A 17,106-nucleotide genomic window follows, 5' to 3' on the forward strand; every position below is an offset into this window, starting at 1 on the left:
GGAAGACAGTTTCCTGTCCCATAGAAATTCTAATTCTGAAAGGTGCTGAGTACCTCTCACTTAGATGGACTCCAGTGTGAGCTTAAGGCTAGATCCTGAAAAGGTATCTAAGCTCTTAACTTCTGGGCTAAAGTGCCCTCAACTCCTTGCAGCATCAGGCCCTAGTTCACACTGGTGTTATACAAACAAGAATCTGAAGTAAAAGGAACAGATGGCATCATACAGGATATCAGCAACACAGAAGATCATTTTCTATATGGATTTGAATGAGATTATTTCTGTTGCAATGGTTGTGAATCATTGAATGTCTTTTCTCTAATACTGTCAAACATCTGACATGACTGTATCCAGTTCCTTCTATATTCTCAGTTGAGTGATTTGTTTGTAGTGTCCTATTAAAATAGGTACCTGTTATATCTTTTTAGAGTTCCTAGATCAAACTAAACTTTGTAATTTATAAGTTGCATTCATTTGTGAAAATGCAAACAAAAGGTTTTGAAAACAAAAACCTAAACACAGCTCAGAACTGAAGTGGCAGGTGTCCAGGCTCCGAGGTGTACTGCAGAAGTGAATGGAAAGCATTGCTCCTGCATTCCCAGCACTACTTTAAGCAAGTCACCTACCAGACTGAGATTGTTAATTTATTGGATAGTTTCCTGAAGCACTCTGTAAGGTTGCTATTAATATAGCAACACTGCAGGCTCTTTATGAAGACTTCTAAATAGAAATACTGCCCACTTTACAACAAAAGATGGAGTCCTCTTGCCTTTTGTGGAGGGACCAAGTGGAGCTTATTAATCAACAGCAATTTTGTTTGAGAAACAGTTGCATGACTACATATATTCTTTTAAAGAAAAAAAAAAAAAGATGTATAGATAGAGTCAAGGCCCATGTTGATCCTTGCTGCACATACTAAGAAACATGTAATTAAGCGGGATTTGTTTTGGCTACATTTGAGCCCAAGAAGATCCATCCAGACATCTGGAACCACAGGAGAATTCCAGGATCAAATACAGAATTTTTTTGGCTGTAGCTGTGATGGAGAGAGGTAGGCTTCTGCATTCTCTCCCTCGGACCATGCCCAATCCCCACCACCACAAAGCATGTTCAGGGCACATATGCTTGTCTAGTCATTGAATCTCTAAACAAAACACATTTCTGTTGAATTCTATCCTAAGAAAGTGTCAGTTTAGGATGCTCTTAGAAAGAGCTTTCAGTAGAGGAGGGAAGACTTTTTTTGGTATTCACCCTTCACACATCTAATTATAAATCACAAGTGCAATATTTTTAAAAACCACAACTAAATTTATTAGTCTCCACATTTCCTTTTTAAGTAACAAATACAATTACTAGTTTTCAGTATCTCTTATCAGAGCAATATAAAAAGACATTAAAAGTTTAATAAAATCTTTACATTTCAGGTACATAAAATTAGGGAGAGAGAAATAAGACAGGAGAAGGCAGAATTAAGTGCTTTTCTGTTTGGACAGATTTTGTGGAAGCATCAAGCTTCCTACCACAGAGTCCAGTATTTTAGAGACCCATAAGAGCCAGGGTTAGAGTGGTGCAGGCACTGCTCTATCGGTTGGTGTTCACCCAATGATATCGGTCCATACGAGGTCCAGAAAAAGCAGCCATTGGCCAGTAGCATTTGAAGTCCTTGTGCTGGGCATAGTAAATGCTTGCCTGATGAAGTCCATTGGTTGCGTAGGTCTTCTTGCGAGGATACCGAGACCACGGCTGAATGGGCAGCTTGCAGTAGTCACTGATCTAAGAACAAAAACAACCGTGAGTCCTTGTGGCATCTTAGAGACTAAAATTTATTTGGGCATTTAAGCTTTTGTGAGCTAAAACCCACTTCATCAGATGCATGCAATGGAAAAAAAACCCAAGCAGAATATATATTATAGCATATGAAAGGATGGGAGTTGCCTTACCAAGTGGTGGCGGGTCAGTGCTAATGAGCCAATTCAATTAAGGTGGAAATGGCCTATTCAACAGTTGACAAGAAGGGGTGAATAGGAAGAGATTAAAGATTTGTATTGAGCTTGGCCTCAAATTCCTTCTCAGGTATTACAGTTAGTGTAGAGATAAAGTCACTGCTTATTCATGCACATTGGTTGATTTGAGGTGACAGGAGGATCAAGAGCAGTACAGGCAGCCTACAGCAGTACTGACAGAACAATTTGATTAGGATAGTTTGGTCTGTCTTCCCCAGTAGATCATATTATAGGGCAGATTCTAGCCGTTTCCCCCTTTACAGCAGGAAAGAAGGTTAGGATACACCACCAGCCTCTTACCTGATAGACACTGTTTGGGTTGCTGACAGTAGGGATAGCTTTAGCTTCCTTAGTATAACCCTCCTCATCTGAGGAGGTGCCAGAATGAGAATCTGAGGTTGCTTTGTCAACAGCTTGGCTGATGCGTTGAGACAGTTCTCGGTCCTCCTCAGCACCTTCAAAGTGAACGACTGTGAAAGGCAGATTCTTCTCTCCATACCTAGAGCGAGGTGAGGGGGCGGTGGGAGGGAAAAAAAGAGTGTTTGTTCAGTTTCTTGCATAATAAAGCTTTGCACTAATACTGTACAGGCCCACTGCTATTTACTTGCAGACCCACAGGTATGACATTACTCTCCACTGTCTTTATGGTGGAGCCCCAGGCTTTTAGTACACTTTATTACTTTTTTCCCATTAGTGGCAAGATGCCACTGTTGCATGTTTGTGGATTAGCAAGATACTAATTCAAGAGGTTCTGCTGTATTCCAGACTGAAGGGACTCCTCCTCCAGAGAGGGTTGGTGAAGAGTTCAGAGAAGTTTCAGAGCTAGTCTACGCTGACAGTCTTAAAGTGCTGCCATGGCATCACTTTAAACGTGGCTTGTGTAGTTGCAGCAGAAAAATGATCACACCACACCTCCACGAGGGGCACAGCTCCCAGCGATGGTGCACTGTCTACACTGGTGCTTTACAGCGCTGAAACTTCTAGAGCTCAGCGGTGTGTTTCTTCCGCACCCGAGTGAGAAAGTTGTACTACTGAAAAGTGCCAGTGTAGACAAGCCCTTAGTCTGAGAGCTTGGAGCTAGCACCAGTCCCTTGACAGTTTAGAATAGAACAAAGTGCATCCTTCTAATCAAGTTTGACTAGTTATAGCAGCAGTCCCCAACCTTTCAGAAGTGGTGTGCTGAGTCTTCATTTATTCACTCACGTGCCAGTTATACATTTTAAGAATGTCTCTTTCTACAAGTCTATAATATATATCTAAACTATTGTTGTATGTAAAGTAAATAAGGTTTTTAAAATGTTTAAGAAGCTTCATTTAAAATTCAATTAAAATGCAGAGCCCCCCCAGACTGTTGGTCAGGACTTAGGCAGTGTGAGTGCCACTGAAGAAATCAGCTCACGTGCTGCCTTTGGCATGCATACCATAGATTTCTTATAATCCTATAACTCGGGGGTCGGCAAATCCACAGCTCCTAATCATATGCTCCTTTGCAAATACATTTTTAGAACCATGTCCACATCTGGCCTCTGGAATGCATTGTATGCAGTGTAGCTGTGGATGATGAGGAGAGTAAGGATTAACAGTCACCTGAGTTCAGGCCTCACCTGCAGCACACATCAAATGGATCAACCCATATGGTGATCTCTCTTGGCAAGCCAAGGTTATCAAAGTCCACATTACTCTCATAACAAGCTTGTTCCAGTACAGGATCTCTTGTCTGATGTTTGTTGATCCGTATACACCTAAAGAGAGTAAATAAGGGAGAGTATTATGCCACAGGGTTTGTGTTTACTGCAGTTAACTCAAATCCTGTTCACACATCAAAACCTTTAGCTCAAATCTGATGGTATTTTAAAATTCAGATTATCTGGGCCCTAAATGCTATTCAGGATATAGCCTGTGTTAGCACAAATCAGTTGCCAACACAACCATTGTTGCTCATTCGTTATTTTGCAGTATAGCCACTTTCACTCAAGTGGAGATTAACTAGAGTTAACTCTGCAGAAAGCAAGCCCTGAATTATACATGCATTCTTATCAGGAAATCATTAGCTTCCTTAAGTGTGCAGCCAGGCTGCATTACCACACCTGCTCTATTCCTTGGCCCTTTATTCCTCCTATCAAACTTGACAGGAAGAAAGTTCTTAATAAACCCTCTTCAGTTGACTGTTTTTTCAGCATTTGCCTCGTTTGCTTTACTGTATCCTGTATTATTCCTTGATTAATTCCTACATGTTTACATGGATGTTCCCAGAGCCTTACATTCTGTCTATTCCAGCTTACTAGATGTTGGTCCCCCTTTTATCATAGCACCAATGCATGGGGCCAAGTCTGTTACCTGAAGGCTTGTCCCCTAGATGGGTTGTCTAGGTACCAGTGGTTCTTATACTTTTCAAACAGTATTGTTGTCAGCTTAGCTGCAAATTTCTCAGTTTTGTGCTTGCTCAGTTTGTCTTGCTTCTTCACCAGCCTTGTGATGAAAAAGACTGTGGCAGCAATTTCATCTTTCATTTTCTTTTTTAATCTGGAGTGCAGGAGGATGTACTAGCTGTTAGACCATCACTGCAGAGAGAGAAATAACTATGCTGAAGGAACTAACTAGCATTAAGGTACTAGTTAAGTTTCACTATGGGCAAATGGTGAGAGGCCTAGACCAGCAAAGCCAAAAAGACCTTAGACATCCTAGAGAGATCAGGAAGTCACACTGAAGTTTTTTGTCACACAAGACTCAAAGATTAAGCAACAGCATGACTGTCCTCTTCATCCTTATTAGTCTAAGGAAGACTTTTGTCCATTACACTATTACTAGCCCCCATGTTCAGACTTCATGAATCAGATCCTTCCCCCAAGCCACCATTTTGCTTTAAATATAGGAGATTTTAAGATGGGTTTGATTTTTGAAACCTTTTAGGGTGCACTCAGGTGACTTTTCAAGCTTCTCTGCAACCATGCCAGCTAAATGCATTTAATAATTAAAAAAAAAAGTTTAAAATGGCTCAGTTATAATTCCAGGAACTGGATTTAAAAAATAGCCACCAAATATCAAAACTCATAAGAGTCAAAAGTTGTCACCACTATAATTAGTTGTATGAATTAATAATGAAGGATTTTAGCTAGGTTAGTGTTCTCAGTTTATTTAGAGCAACCCAATAGAAAAGACTATCACTCCAAGAATGAGCATTACTTTAACAAGTACCAAATTGCAGACACCACAAGCTTATAAGAAAGTGTAGAGTACAGGGAAAAGTTATTAAAATAATCTAGTCTTGCCTAATAGGTTGCTCCTGTTTACAGAGAAGTTACCTAGTTACAGATACTATTCACATTACTTACTACTGAAGCATTAAGCACTGCAGAAGAACATACAGAGATTAAAGAAATAGAAGGCAAGGTAGTGTTCCCACACATCAATTATTTTTGGTGTGCTAGAGTCAAGGGCAAGCAACATACATTAGGGAGTTATATCACTTCATTAACCCTCAGTCCACTATATAGTGGATATATAGTGTCATAATATAATCCTCTTCCATACCATAAAGGAATAAATATTACCTTTAAAAGGGACCCTGTCAAATTAAAAACTGATACAATTCCAGCTACTTTAAAACTGTCATATACTTTAACTACAATAAACAATTCAAAATATGTTCAACAAAAACATGTTTGTTGTCTTAGTAAACCATATGCTCAGAAGCCACCCTCACACATACCAACTGTCACCACCTACTCTTACAAGCTGCAATCCCTTCTATGCTACGATTTTCTGCTTCAGGTGTATATAGAACTAGAACTCAACTGGCTGTTAAGAGCTTAACAACTGAACAGCTGTGTTCCATTATGCTGAATATAACTTGCTTTTTTCCAACACTGTGACAGTCTGGTTAGTTTTTCCAGGGTTGAGGAGAGCTCTGTACAGCTTCTTAACTTGTCTCTTCCATCAACAGGAGTTAATATATTAAAATATATTATCTCATCTACTTTGTCTCTCTCATATCCTGGGACCAAAGTAGCTACAACACTGCAAACATTCAAAACTACTGTCAATGTATCTGTTTTCAACACCCCTAAGGCTTCCTTTCTGAAGTTCATTTGATTAATTCAGTACTTTCATCAGTAATGTTTATCTGTGTAATACCCATTAATTTTAGTATGTATGGGGAATATACGTAATCAAGAGAAGCAATACCAGATTAAATAATTAATCATTAGTGTTATTCTCTATAACTGCTAATGCAGAATTGAAACAGACTATCTATTTTCCCTGTGTAACCCTCAACTTAGTCATTATATATCTTTGAAAATTGTATTACTTTGCATTTATCATTAAAATATTATTTACTTCAATCAATGTGTATATTTTTATATTACTTACAATAATTGATATTTTCTGACACACTTTTATAAAGAATAAAGAAGAGCTGTAGAGATTATTTTTAAAGGGTTTAGAAGAAGGCACGTTCTCAAAGGTGAGCCCTTTGTTGTTTAGGAGTTTGGATAATAATTAGCTTTGTCTGTTTGGGACCTATTGCCATCTCTAAGACATGCATTGCCATTGCCAGACAGCAAGAAAGGAAAGACTAAGGTAAAACAGGTTAGCATCCAAATTGCATTTCCATGCTAGAAACAATTTAAAATAATGTATAGATAGGAAGAAATCTATGGTCCCAATCATGCAAAGACCTATTCACTTGCTAAACCTCACACACGAGTGATCTCATTGACATCAGTGGGCTTTGTCAGGTATGTGAAGTGAAGCTTGTTCCCAAGCCTTTGCAGGACAGAAGCCTAAACCTGCATTTTATGCATGGCTTTGTATTTGTGGGTTTCTTTTGCCACTCACCAATAACTCCTTGTTTTATACTAGTGTCCTCTTGTGCCACTTAAAAGGTCAGTGTTTTCAATTTAAACTCCTGTTTTAAAGGGACAACAATAGATAAGAAGATAAGCCTCCATGGATTTATCATTTTTCCATTTCCTATTCCTCTCCTGCCTACATACCTGTATGACTTCTATTACCATATAACCTAAGCACATCACAATAGCTGTGTGGTATGGCCTAGTAGCTAGTACACTAGAGTGGGACTCAGATCACCTATGTTCTATTCATGGCTGTGCCACTGGCCCGTGGGTGACTTTGGGCAGGTCATTTCACCTCTCTGTGCCTCAGTTTTCCCATCTTTAAAATGGGGATAATTATACTGGCCTCCTTTGTGAAGCTCTTCTACATCTACTCATGAAAAGTATTATGTAAAAGCTAGGTATTATTATCCCTGCTTTATAGATGGAGACACCTAAAGCACAGGGAAGGGAAATGACTCTTCAGAAAGTCAGTTTTCAAGCCAGGAACTGAACCCTCATCTTCTCTAGCCTAGGTTTGTTTTATCCACAGCCTTCATTCCCAGGAAATGCCCTGCAATGCACAGAGCAATGTATGATGATAAATATTGATTTTGTTTGTTATATGGGTAAAGCTTGAGTCATTCTTTCTCTTTCACATATAATATAAAGTGGCAATAGCTGTCAGTGCACGGCTTTCTGGAGGATGTTGCTTGACTGCAGGAAACAATTAAAATCTATAACCATGTAGATTTTCCCTAATTCCCTACAGGGCTTAACAGGAGTCTTAGTTCCTTGCTGTGCAGCCCATAGCGATTTTCACTTTCAGTTGATCCCATGACACATTACACACCAAAATTTGCACTGGGCAAGGAGTAAGACCCTCACAAACAGGCACCTTTAGGCACAACTGTCTGTGGCACACTGGACTTTCCTGAAAGAGGCCTGAATTGCCTTCTACAGATTAAAAATAGCTTTAAAGAGGTGAGATTTTGGTGGGTAGCTTTCTGGGTTGAATGCCTCAGACAAAAGTTGCAACCACATCAGTTTCTAAATATCTATTGTGTGAAGGTTCCAGATGGAGGGCATCTTTTAATTGTACTGATTTTGCTAACAGGATCAAAAATGGAACAGAGGGAGGCCCTTTGTGGCCAGAGGGGAAGGAGAGAGCAGGGAAGAGTTGTAGCAGAGAAAAACAGCTAGGGACAGGTGAGGAAGCAAGTTTGATATGATCACATTCAGTGCTTAACCCAGGCTATCATCTCACAGGTCTGTGGTGCCCATTCCTACCTTTTACTCTAAATACTTAAGGGCACGAATCTGTCACTTGTTGATAACATTTTACCACTGTACAGTGAGTGACAAGGATTAGCGTCTATCCATAAAAAAAAATTTGCCCCTCTCCTGGAGACGTTTATCTTATTTTAGACATAGACAAAGAAAAATGGAGTAACATCAGGACAATTTAGGGATTAGGTTAGGTCATCCCTGTAAAATTTCAACCTATTTTAATTTAGGGTAAGTATTAAAGAGAAACTGATATTTACTGTCTAAAATTACAGAGAATGCACAATATGCCATTGACATCAATAGGAGTTTTGTCATTGGCTTCAACACAGGGATCTGATCCTAAACTAGTAATGTTTCAACAATCATTCATGTACTCTCTTTGAGCTTCCCCATTGAAATACAGTTTCTTTTTGGGTTGGTGAAGCACATCAGCTGATGGAACTTTGAACCGTCTCCTGGCTATTGCTTTCTCTGGCTTGTCCAGGCAGGCCCTGAGAGTTATGAAATAATGAAGCAGAATAATCAAATGCCTGGATTCCACAAAAGGACAATTAAACAGAAGCCTAAGTTCCCTCAGCACCTCCTTTTGTTCAGCTATTTGTGCTGATATTTAATGTGCAAACTGTAAATCAGCTGTAAACAAACTCTGCACCTGAGAAACCAAACCAACAAAGCACATAGCAATGGGACTATTCACAGAGTAAGCTACTACTCTTTGGGAGTCAAAGCTGAAGCATCTGGCCCTAGATTCAGCTAAACTCAGCCACATTAGAAGTCACGTGTCAAACAGAAAAGACAACTAAGTAAGGTCCTTGGCAACTTTATATTCTTCCTGATGGCGTAAGATATTGAGGTTATCATTGATTTAGATACAAGATACTAAATGTTTTTGACAACACTTTTAACATCATCCGCCAACATGGTAATATAGAAGTACTTTTTGTTAATTATATCACTGAATGGGAGCCAGAAAAGTATAGAATTTTTCAACTTGCTGGCTTCCCACTTCAGCGAGAAAGAAAACTGCCCTTTCCGAGTTAGGCAGATTTATTGATTTAAAATAATTTATACTGTCACCACTTGTCACTGATTTACTTACAGAAGAGGCAGCCTTGGTTTTCTATATTTCGATAATAAACAGCTAAGAAATCCACTTCAAAGAGAAAGTTTGAAAAGAATATTTCAGTGAAAGATCCAACCAGCAAAAGCTACATATTAACAGAAACTGTTAGAATCCTGACAGCTTTTGCAAAAAAGAGGGGGAGAGATAGCTCTGTGGTTTGAGCATTGGCCTGCTAAATTGTGAGTTCAATCCTTGAAGAGCCATTTAGGGATATGGGGCAAAAATCTGTTAGATGATTTAATTGGGAATTGGTCCTGCTTTGAGCAAGGGGTTGGACTGGATGATCTCCTGAGATCCCTTCCAACTTTAGTATTCTATAACTAAAGAATGACAACTAGCCAAATATTTTGATTAACAAGTTGTAGGAGATAAATGGGGGGACATTTGGTCCCTTTACAAAAGAATGGTTTATTGAAATAACTGTCAGAAAAGTACTGCATTCCTCTTTCTGGGCACATAAAGCCTGATCCAGACCCCATTAAAATCAATGCAAAGCTTTCCATTTACTTCAGTGGACTTTGGATCAGACCCCTAACTCAGCACAAACATTCTTAGTTAGATTAAATTACGGATCTCCCTGATCACCAGGCAAGCCTAGGCATGAATTACAAAGGGAAAAGAGTCAGTCACAGTTTCTCTAGTAACTGCAGGCCAAACCAAGTGCTAGCACTATTTTCCTAAACCCATTGATGGTTAGGGCACCCCAACAGAATTTTTGCAGTTACATTATTTTACAGAGCCCATTGCTAACGAATATGGAACTGACACATCTGTGTGCAACTTACTTTTAAGAACCTTCCTTCTGCTTGTTCTGAATTATTTTTTCAAAATAAAACATCTTTTTTATTTGGAAGTAAACTTCTTATGTCTATTTATCGAGGCATCTGCCCATACAGGTGTGATTGATTAAGACCGAGAGATCCCTACTACAGGTAAGGCATCTGACCTATAACTAATGATCTTGGTATAAAATCAGTTAGCAAGAGCCATTCTGTAATAAAAAAAAATCCTTGTTGGTTAAGAGATTAATTTATCCCTGTGGGAGGAGGGCACTTTGCATTTGTTTGTTCTGGCTGCATTTCAGCCTGTTGTTCAGACAGAACTTGACCTGCCTCTAGATACAATAATGTGTGAGTAATAGCGCCGCCTTCACAAGGTGCCATTTCAACTGTGAGCAGCAGGATGCTGCAGGGCAGGGTAATTTTGGCATTGTTGGGCAATGTGATGCTAACAAAAGACACGTTCATTTAAATCTTCTAAACAATCTCAAGGCAAAAAATTCCTGGCTGAAGCAACATAGACATTATTTTTAATTGCAGCCATAAATCAAACATTTTAAGATGCTTTAGATAGATAGATTAGATTAGATTAACATAAATAGTAGACTTTATTATAATATGCATATAGCCAAGCTAATTACATTGATTCATATGGGCCTGATCCAAAGCTCTTTGAAGTCAAGGGAAAGACTCCCATTGACTTCAGTGGGCTTTGGCTCCTGCTCTGTGAGAGTGCTCGGGTTGTGTAAGAAAGCATGTGATACAAGAAATAAAGGTAGATTTCAGACAGGATACAGTGGATTTAGGATGGGTTCAACAAACACAGAACAGGTTCTTCCTCAGGAACCTGAATGTACCATGGCCCTAGCTGTAAATCTTTGGGTTTGAGGCCTGTTTGTATTCCCATATATGTGAGTTGCATTGTGTTTCCTGTGGTTAGAAGGGAATGTATGAGGTTTGTATGCAGGCATGTAGCAATGTTGAATGGCCTCTAATATTAATTCAACTCACACTATAAAGTAGGAGTCAGGGAAGAATTGTGGTTTGCTCATCAGGGAAGTTGTTTTAACCCATTATGCACCATGTATTGCTAGGTCTTTAAATGTGAACTTCTGTTTCTGGAAACTGAAAATGCAAAGAAACTTTTAAACCAATAAAACAAAGTTTTTGATGCTGGTTTGACATAGCCTATATTAAACAGCAAAGGAGAGAACAGTGAGTTGACAGTTGGCTTTCTCTAAACAGGGTCTTCATGCTGTGCTCAAGCATTAGCAATTTTTCTGCAACTGTAATAATTTGGTTATTATGCCTATTCATATTCACACACACACACACACACACACACACACCATTTTCTCATTTCAGGCCATGATTTTCAAAAGTGACTAGTGATTTTGGCCACCCAGTTTGAGATACCTTAAAGGGGGTTGATTTTCAGAGGATGGGTGCTCAGCACTCTCTGAAAATCAGGGCCCATTAAGGCATCTCAAGTTGGGCACTCACTATCACCAGTCACTTTTGAAAATGTTATCTTTAATGTCTCCAGTGTCTGCCTACCCAGGAGCCATATACCTACCATGCATCTCTCCTCCCAGCTCCACTTACAAGCACACTTTCTTTCCTGCGGTTTCACCTCCCATATACTATGGGGCACTACGGAGCTAGAAATCCTTCCTTGCTGCTCCCCCTTCTGGCTTCCTTGCCCCCAGTGGGGTAGGCCATGGGGAAAGAAGAGGGAGAAGAGGGTGCAGCCTGCACCATGCTGGCTTTAACCACCTGCCTCCTACCTTTGAGTGCCTCAGCAGCAGCTAGGCTGACCAGACAGCAAGTGTGAAAAATCGGAAGAGGGGGTGGGGGGTAATAGGAGCCTATATAAGAAAAAGCCCCAAATATCGGGACTGTCCCTATAAAATCAGGACATCTGCTCACCCTAGCAGCAGCAGGTTGGGTGCACATGGGGGCAGGAGAGACAGGATTGGATGGGAGAACAGGACTGGGAGGAGGGTGGGATGCAGGACCTGGGAGAGAGACAAGGCCAGAGGGATGACAAAGAAATGCAGGGGAAGGATAGCAGTGCAGTGAGGAGACTGGAGCAATGGGTGGGAGAGACTCCTGCAAAATGTGGAGTGCACAGGACCAGGTGATGGGCAAGGATAGAGACAGCAGTGATGAAGAAAAAGGAAAAAAAAAAAGAAGAACCAAACAGGAGGTTGGGACCAAGAGGGAAGAGAAGGAGAGAAAACACTTCAGGTAAAGACAGGGGAAGGTGAGTCTTGGAGTCTAATGCATTTGTCTGAGCTCCCAGTGCTGGCTGCTTTCTGTTTCTGCAGCGAGGTAGGCCATGCCACAGTGATCTGAGAGGTGCACCCTGAGGGGTTCTGGCTTATCCCTTGGAGCCCAGGCCTAAAGGAGGTCTCTCTGGGGAGGACAGGATGCATGAGGAGGGAAAAGGCCTGCCAGGTGTTGGGGGCAAGGAGATGCTGTGGGTGCAGGGGCTACTAATCCTGGGTGCTTTTGCTTTGGAGATTGGTCAGAGCCATAAAACCAGGTCCCCATGAGAGACTCTTACTCTATGCATCCGTGTATTTGTCAATCTCTTTCTAATGTGCCTCACCACAGTATATAGGCACCTTGTACAGGCCTAACAAAATCAGGTTGATCCCAGTGGCCCCCTTAGGTCCATCCCATTCTCATTTACACAGGACTTACTCTGGTCCTAAACAAGATTCACTCCTCTCCATTTACCACTCTGGAGTCATGCTGGATTTTCATCTGGGTAACTGAGATGCCAAATCTAATTCCTGGGTTCTCCCACTCTGTCTGCAGCCATTGTTATTTCTTGTTACACAGTAGGAGACTTAGATCAGGGCTCTTTAAAAACCAAACATGAGGACAAAAAACTAAACTAGGGAAAGTGAAAGGGCGAGCACAGCCATGGCTAGCACACAAGGGGTTAGGAAGACAAGCTCTGGGGAAGCACCAGCCTTAGACAGAAGTAATCTATGAACTAGTCTCAGAAATGACGGTGAGTTAAGAATCAAGTTGAATACCATAACCCAGACTGTCCCAATTGTAACTCCCAAGCTGTAGCCACTCCATTAAAGGAGAGTGGTGATATCTCCTTCCGTTCAGTCTATGTTCCGTATTTGTTTTAACCATGGAAACTTCTTGCACAATAAAGCCTCCCATCATAAAGTCAAGCCGTCCATTTCAGAGCAGTGACCCATCCTCCATTCACAAGCCCCACCTGAGTGACCATGACAACAGAGTGTATACAAAGGTTCCAAGCCTAGGGCTGCCCCACAACCAATGCTGGGGACAGTTTAGCTGAGGATTCTCATGGACAGACATGGGACGGCCTTGGGATCACCCCCAGAATTTCCAACTTGCATGTTTGTCCTTTAAAACAGTGCTCAGAATCAATGCATGGAGTGAACAGGTGGCTGGGCTACTGGCTGAAAAAAAGGAGGGAAATGTTTAAAATGAAGAAAGCAGATGCTACCAGCACTTTTTTTGCTGCTTCAAATGTTTCCAGGAAGTATTTTGTTATCATGCAATACTCACTATCAGGATTATTACAAGGTAAGCTCCTTATAGGCAAATCCTGAAGTTTGTTTTACACACTTTGAGGCTGAGGCATTTTTGAGGGAAAGCTTGTAAAATATTACTGTTTTGTGGGCCAAATTCATTCATGGTGTAACTCCATAGTGTCTCTCATTGCAAAACAAGGAAGAGTCAGGTAAACCTGCATAAAATATTTTATTATATTATTAATTGTATATGTCTTGTCTAAGACATAAGGTATAGCCTATTATCATTTCAAATATGGTGTTTACTTGGGCAGAACAGATAAATTATTAGTAAAATAGAATTTGCATTAAAGATTAGGAGACACATTGTAAATTACATAATCATACAAATTAGCAAGTAAATTAATTGAATAAGCATGAAGGAATACAAGTGAAAAGAAGATCCCACATGCACTTTGCACAGGGTTTAATTTATTTGATGAACATAGTTTAGTTGTAATTATTTAGGACGATACTTTGTTCTCTACTAGGAAACATGCTATAGTGTAGTATGGAACAGTAACAAAGTCATAGCAGTCTGAGGCCCCAGTGCCACTTCAAGCACCATCTCTGCTTCTTCACCTTTCTGGAGAAATGGGGGGGGGCTATATGGGGTTTATCAAGTTTAGGGGTTAGTAAATTGGGAACTAGTACGGTTTTACCGTTATTACTGCTTTTGTCATCAGTACTGTCATTACAATTATGATCTGCTAAGAACTTTTTAACAGGAAGTGGCACAAATCTAATACATCTGGCCAAATTCATTCCCGGTGTAACACCATTGACTCCAGGAGAATTACAGCAAGGATGAATTTGACTCAGTAAGTCTCAGAAATTCAGTATTCATTTGCCATAAACCACATAGGATGTTACTTACGTTCAAACACTTCACTTTGGCCCAAATTTTGCAGCCTTCTCCCTCTGTGGGTGCATTTGCTCACATGAGGAAAATCTCTATCTCATGCTCACTAGCATGACAAAGGGTTGCACAATTGGGTTGTTATGGTTTCCAATTTCCATTTTCTATATTGGCCTCACTTAATTTATAATACATCTCTACTTCAATATAACGCTGTCCTCGGGAGCCAAAAAATCTTACCATGTTATAGGTGAAACCGCGTTATATCAAACTTGATTTGATCCACCGAAGCATGCAGCCCTGCCCCATGGAGCGCTGCTTTACCGTGTTATATCCAAATTCATTTTATATCAGGTGGCATTATAACAGGGTAGAGGTGTATTTCACTGATTCAGTACGTCTTTGCACTAACTTCTTTCTGGTGAGTCAGTTTCATGTTGGAGTTACTGGCGCAAATTTATTTCTAGAATAACTCATTTGGAGTCTGTGGAATTACACCAAGGATGAATATGGCCTAGTGTTTTAGTTGTCATTGTTAACTGTTTGTATTACAGGAGCATTTCACAAAAATTCAATGAGTGATCAAATAATTATTGGACACTTTTTGTCTTTTTCTAGGTTTAGTTGCAAGGCTCTCCTCGCAGAAGTAGTGTTTGGTTTGTAGGCAGTGTAGTTAGCTGATTGTATCCATCTCTTTGCAATCACTAACTTGACTGCCATCAAAACAAGACACAGAATTCCCTGCTACAGCCTCAGCACAGAGAACAGCACGTCTTACAAGCTACTGATGTCTAACTCACAGAATAAATCAACACATCTTTCATTTACAACTTCATTTTCAGAAATGTCAGCTGTTCAACAAAGAATGCATTGTTGAAGAAGTCAGGTGAAATCTTAGCCCCATTTAGTCAGTGGCAAAACTCCCATTGACATCAGTGGACCCAGGATTTCACCTGTTGTGTTTAATTTGGCTTTTTGAAAACACCTCAAACATTCAATTCTTTATGTACCAAGATTTGACCAACAAGCATTCTAGGGCAAAGAAAACAGGCCAGAGAATTTAAGTCCAGTTCATTTGACTTTAAAAATTCTCTTAAAGATATAGGCATGTATGTATCAATTCTTGTTTAACAAATTAAAAACAGGTAGATACTTCTAAAATTGCTTAGAGATCATATGCTGTGTTGTGCTGTAAATACATCTTCACCATGTTAGCATATGTCACCCTCTCCACTTTGGTGAACTTCTAAGAATTAATTATGAAGAAATATCAAATCATCTTAATAGTACAACAGTCTACCATATTTCAGTGGCAAGATCTGATCTTAGTAAAATCAGAGGTTGGAAATGAACTGTCTTTTACATTAGCCTAGTTACCAGGCAGTGTAGTTAGCTGATTGCTAAAGGTAACAATCACTAACCACACAGCCAGATAAAAAGGTATGTAATGCATCTTGTTGGAAGTCTGGAATACTGAAGTGTTTCAACAACACAAAAGGCTGGCCTGGCTCCTTTGTAGAGGTGCACAATGCAGAGACAAAGCAGAGCAAATGAAACATAATGGATTCCTCATAAAAATGCAAGTGACATCAATCTAATTGTCAGCTCAATATTGTATAGCTGTTAAGCTGGAATAAAGCTGCATATTACAATGTTTCATATCCTTGGATGCAGAAAGGAAATACAAAACAGAATCTGAAGAGATCTTTTTATTTTGTAATTTGCAAACATAGAATCTGATTCTGATTCATAGATTCCAAGGCCAGGAGGGACCACTGTGATCTTCTACTCTTAACTCCTGTATAACACAGGCCATAGAACTGCTCCCAAAATAGTTCCTAGACAGGTTACACCTGTCTAACCCCACTGACTTCGGTGGAGTGACTCACCATCTACACCCATTTAAATAAAGTCAGAATCAAGCTTGTAATTGTTTCAGGAGATTCACCTCCCTCTTCACTTTCCCCTGTGGAGGAACTTTACATGGAAGTTCCTCCATAGCAAAACCTGAAGCCTTACCATGGGCTTGATCCTATGAAGTGGTGAGCTTCTCTGGAAAGTGATAAAACACCCTCAACTTCTATAAACTTCATTAGAAGTTCAGCCTGCTCAGCACCTTGCAGAATGGGGTCCCTCGGGAACAAGGCATGGGATTTGCCTGTGTCCATATAGCCTATGTACCTACAACTTAGAGTGGAGTTGTGAGCTTGAGTCTGATTGTTCATAGAGCCAAGGTAGGTGAGGCAATATTTTTCATGTGAACCATCTTTCTTTATTTTGTTGGTATATTTTTCCCTTGGTCTTTTGTGAAGTAGTGTATTAGATGTCCCTCTATTTTTGTTCCTCTGTTTTTCTTGTCTATAGTTAATATATGCAACAAGTTGTAACAAACTGTAACTATCATATACAGAATAATATAATGAAGTTGTTAATTTATTCAAATGAGGGTCATATAAATCAAATTTTAAAAGGCAGAAAATAGCATTGTCACAAGGTGGCTGGCCCCTTTAAGTAAAGTGGATCCAGCATATCTGGGCCAGCACAGGTACGTCCCATAGTGATTCAGTTCAGAGAGTGGGGTGGTACTTGAGGCTAATAAATGAGTGAAAGACGGCTCTGAGCAAGGGGAAGGTCCATGGAAGACAATGGGA

At 40.1% G+C, this 17,106-nt stretch overlaps 1 protein-coding gene and 1 long non-coding RNA gene across 2 annotated transcripts; one reads left to right on the top strand and one right to left on the bottom strand.

Moving 5' to 3' along the window:
• Positions 1-1,353: 1,353 nt before the first annotated feature.
• BTG4 (BTG anti-proliferation factor 4) lies at positions 1,354-6,270 on the bottom strand. Its single transcript, XM_030538256.1, has 4 exons — positions 4,338-6,270; positions 3,605-3,742; positions 2,301-2,499; positions 1,354-1,770 (listed from the first exon to the last, which is right to left on the bottom strand). The coding sequence occupies exons 1-4, from the start codon at positions 4,508-4,510 to the stop codon at positions 1,579-1,581; spliced, it is 702 nt and encodes a 233-aa protein (XP_030394116.1). The 5' UTR covers positions 4,511-6,270; the 3' UTR covers positions 1,354-1,578.
• Positions 6,271-13,364: 7,094 nt separating this feature from the next.
• On the top strand, positions 13,365-16,109 carry LOC115637247. Its single transcript, XR_003997216.1, has 2 exons — positions 13,365-13,609; positions 15,074-16,109. It is a non-coding gene; the product is annotated as an uncharacterized LOC115637247 (long non-coding RNA).
• Positions 16,110-17,106: the final 997 nt, after the last annotated feature.

The sequence above is a fragment of the Gopherus evgoodei genome, chromosome 19 (genome assembly GCF_007399415.2).
Source record: "Gopherus evgoodei ecotype Sinaloan lineage chromosome 19, rGopEvg1_v1.p, whole genome shotgun sequence".
NCBI classification, from domain to species: Eukaryota; Metazoa; Chordata; order Testudines; family Testudinidae; genus Gopherus; species Gopherus evgoodei.

Excerpts from the sequence above, each read along its gene's own strand:
- BTG4 (XM_030538256.1), bottom strand. The coding sequence starts at position 4,510 with ATGAAAGATGAAATTGCTGCCACAGTCTTTTTCATCACAAGGCTGGTG. Across the intron at positions 3,743-4,337 it reads TCTAGGGGACAAGCCTTCAG|GTGTATACGGATCAACAAAC; the intron begins GTAACAGACTTG and ends TACTCTCTTTAG. Across the intron at positions 2,500-3,604 it reads CCATTTGATGTGTGCTGCAG|GTATGGAGAGAAGAATCTGC; the intron begins GTGAGGCCTGAA and ends ACCTCGCTCTAG.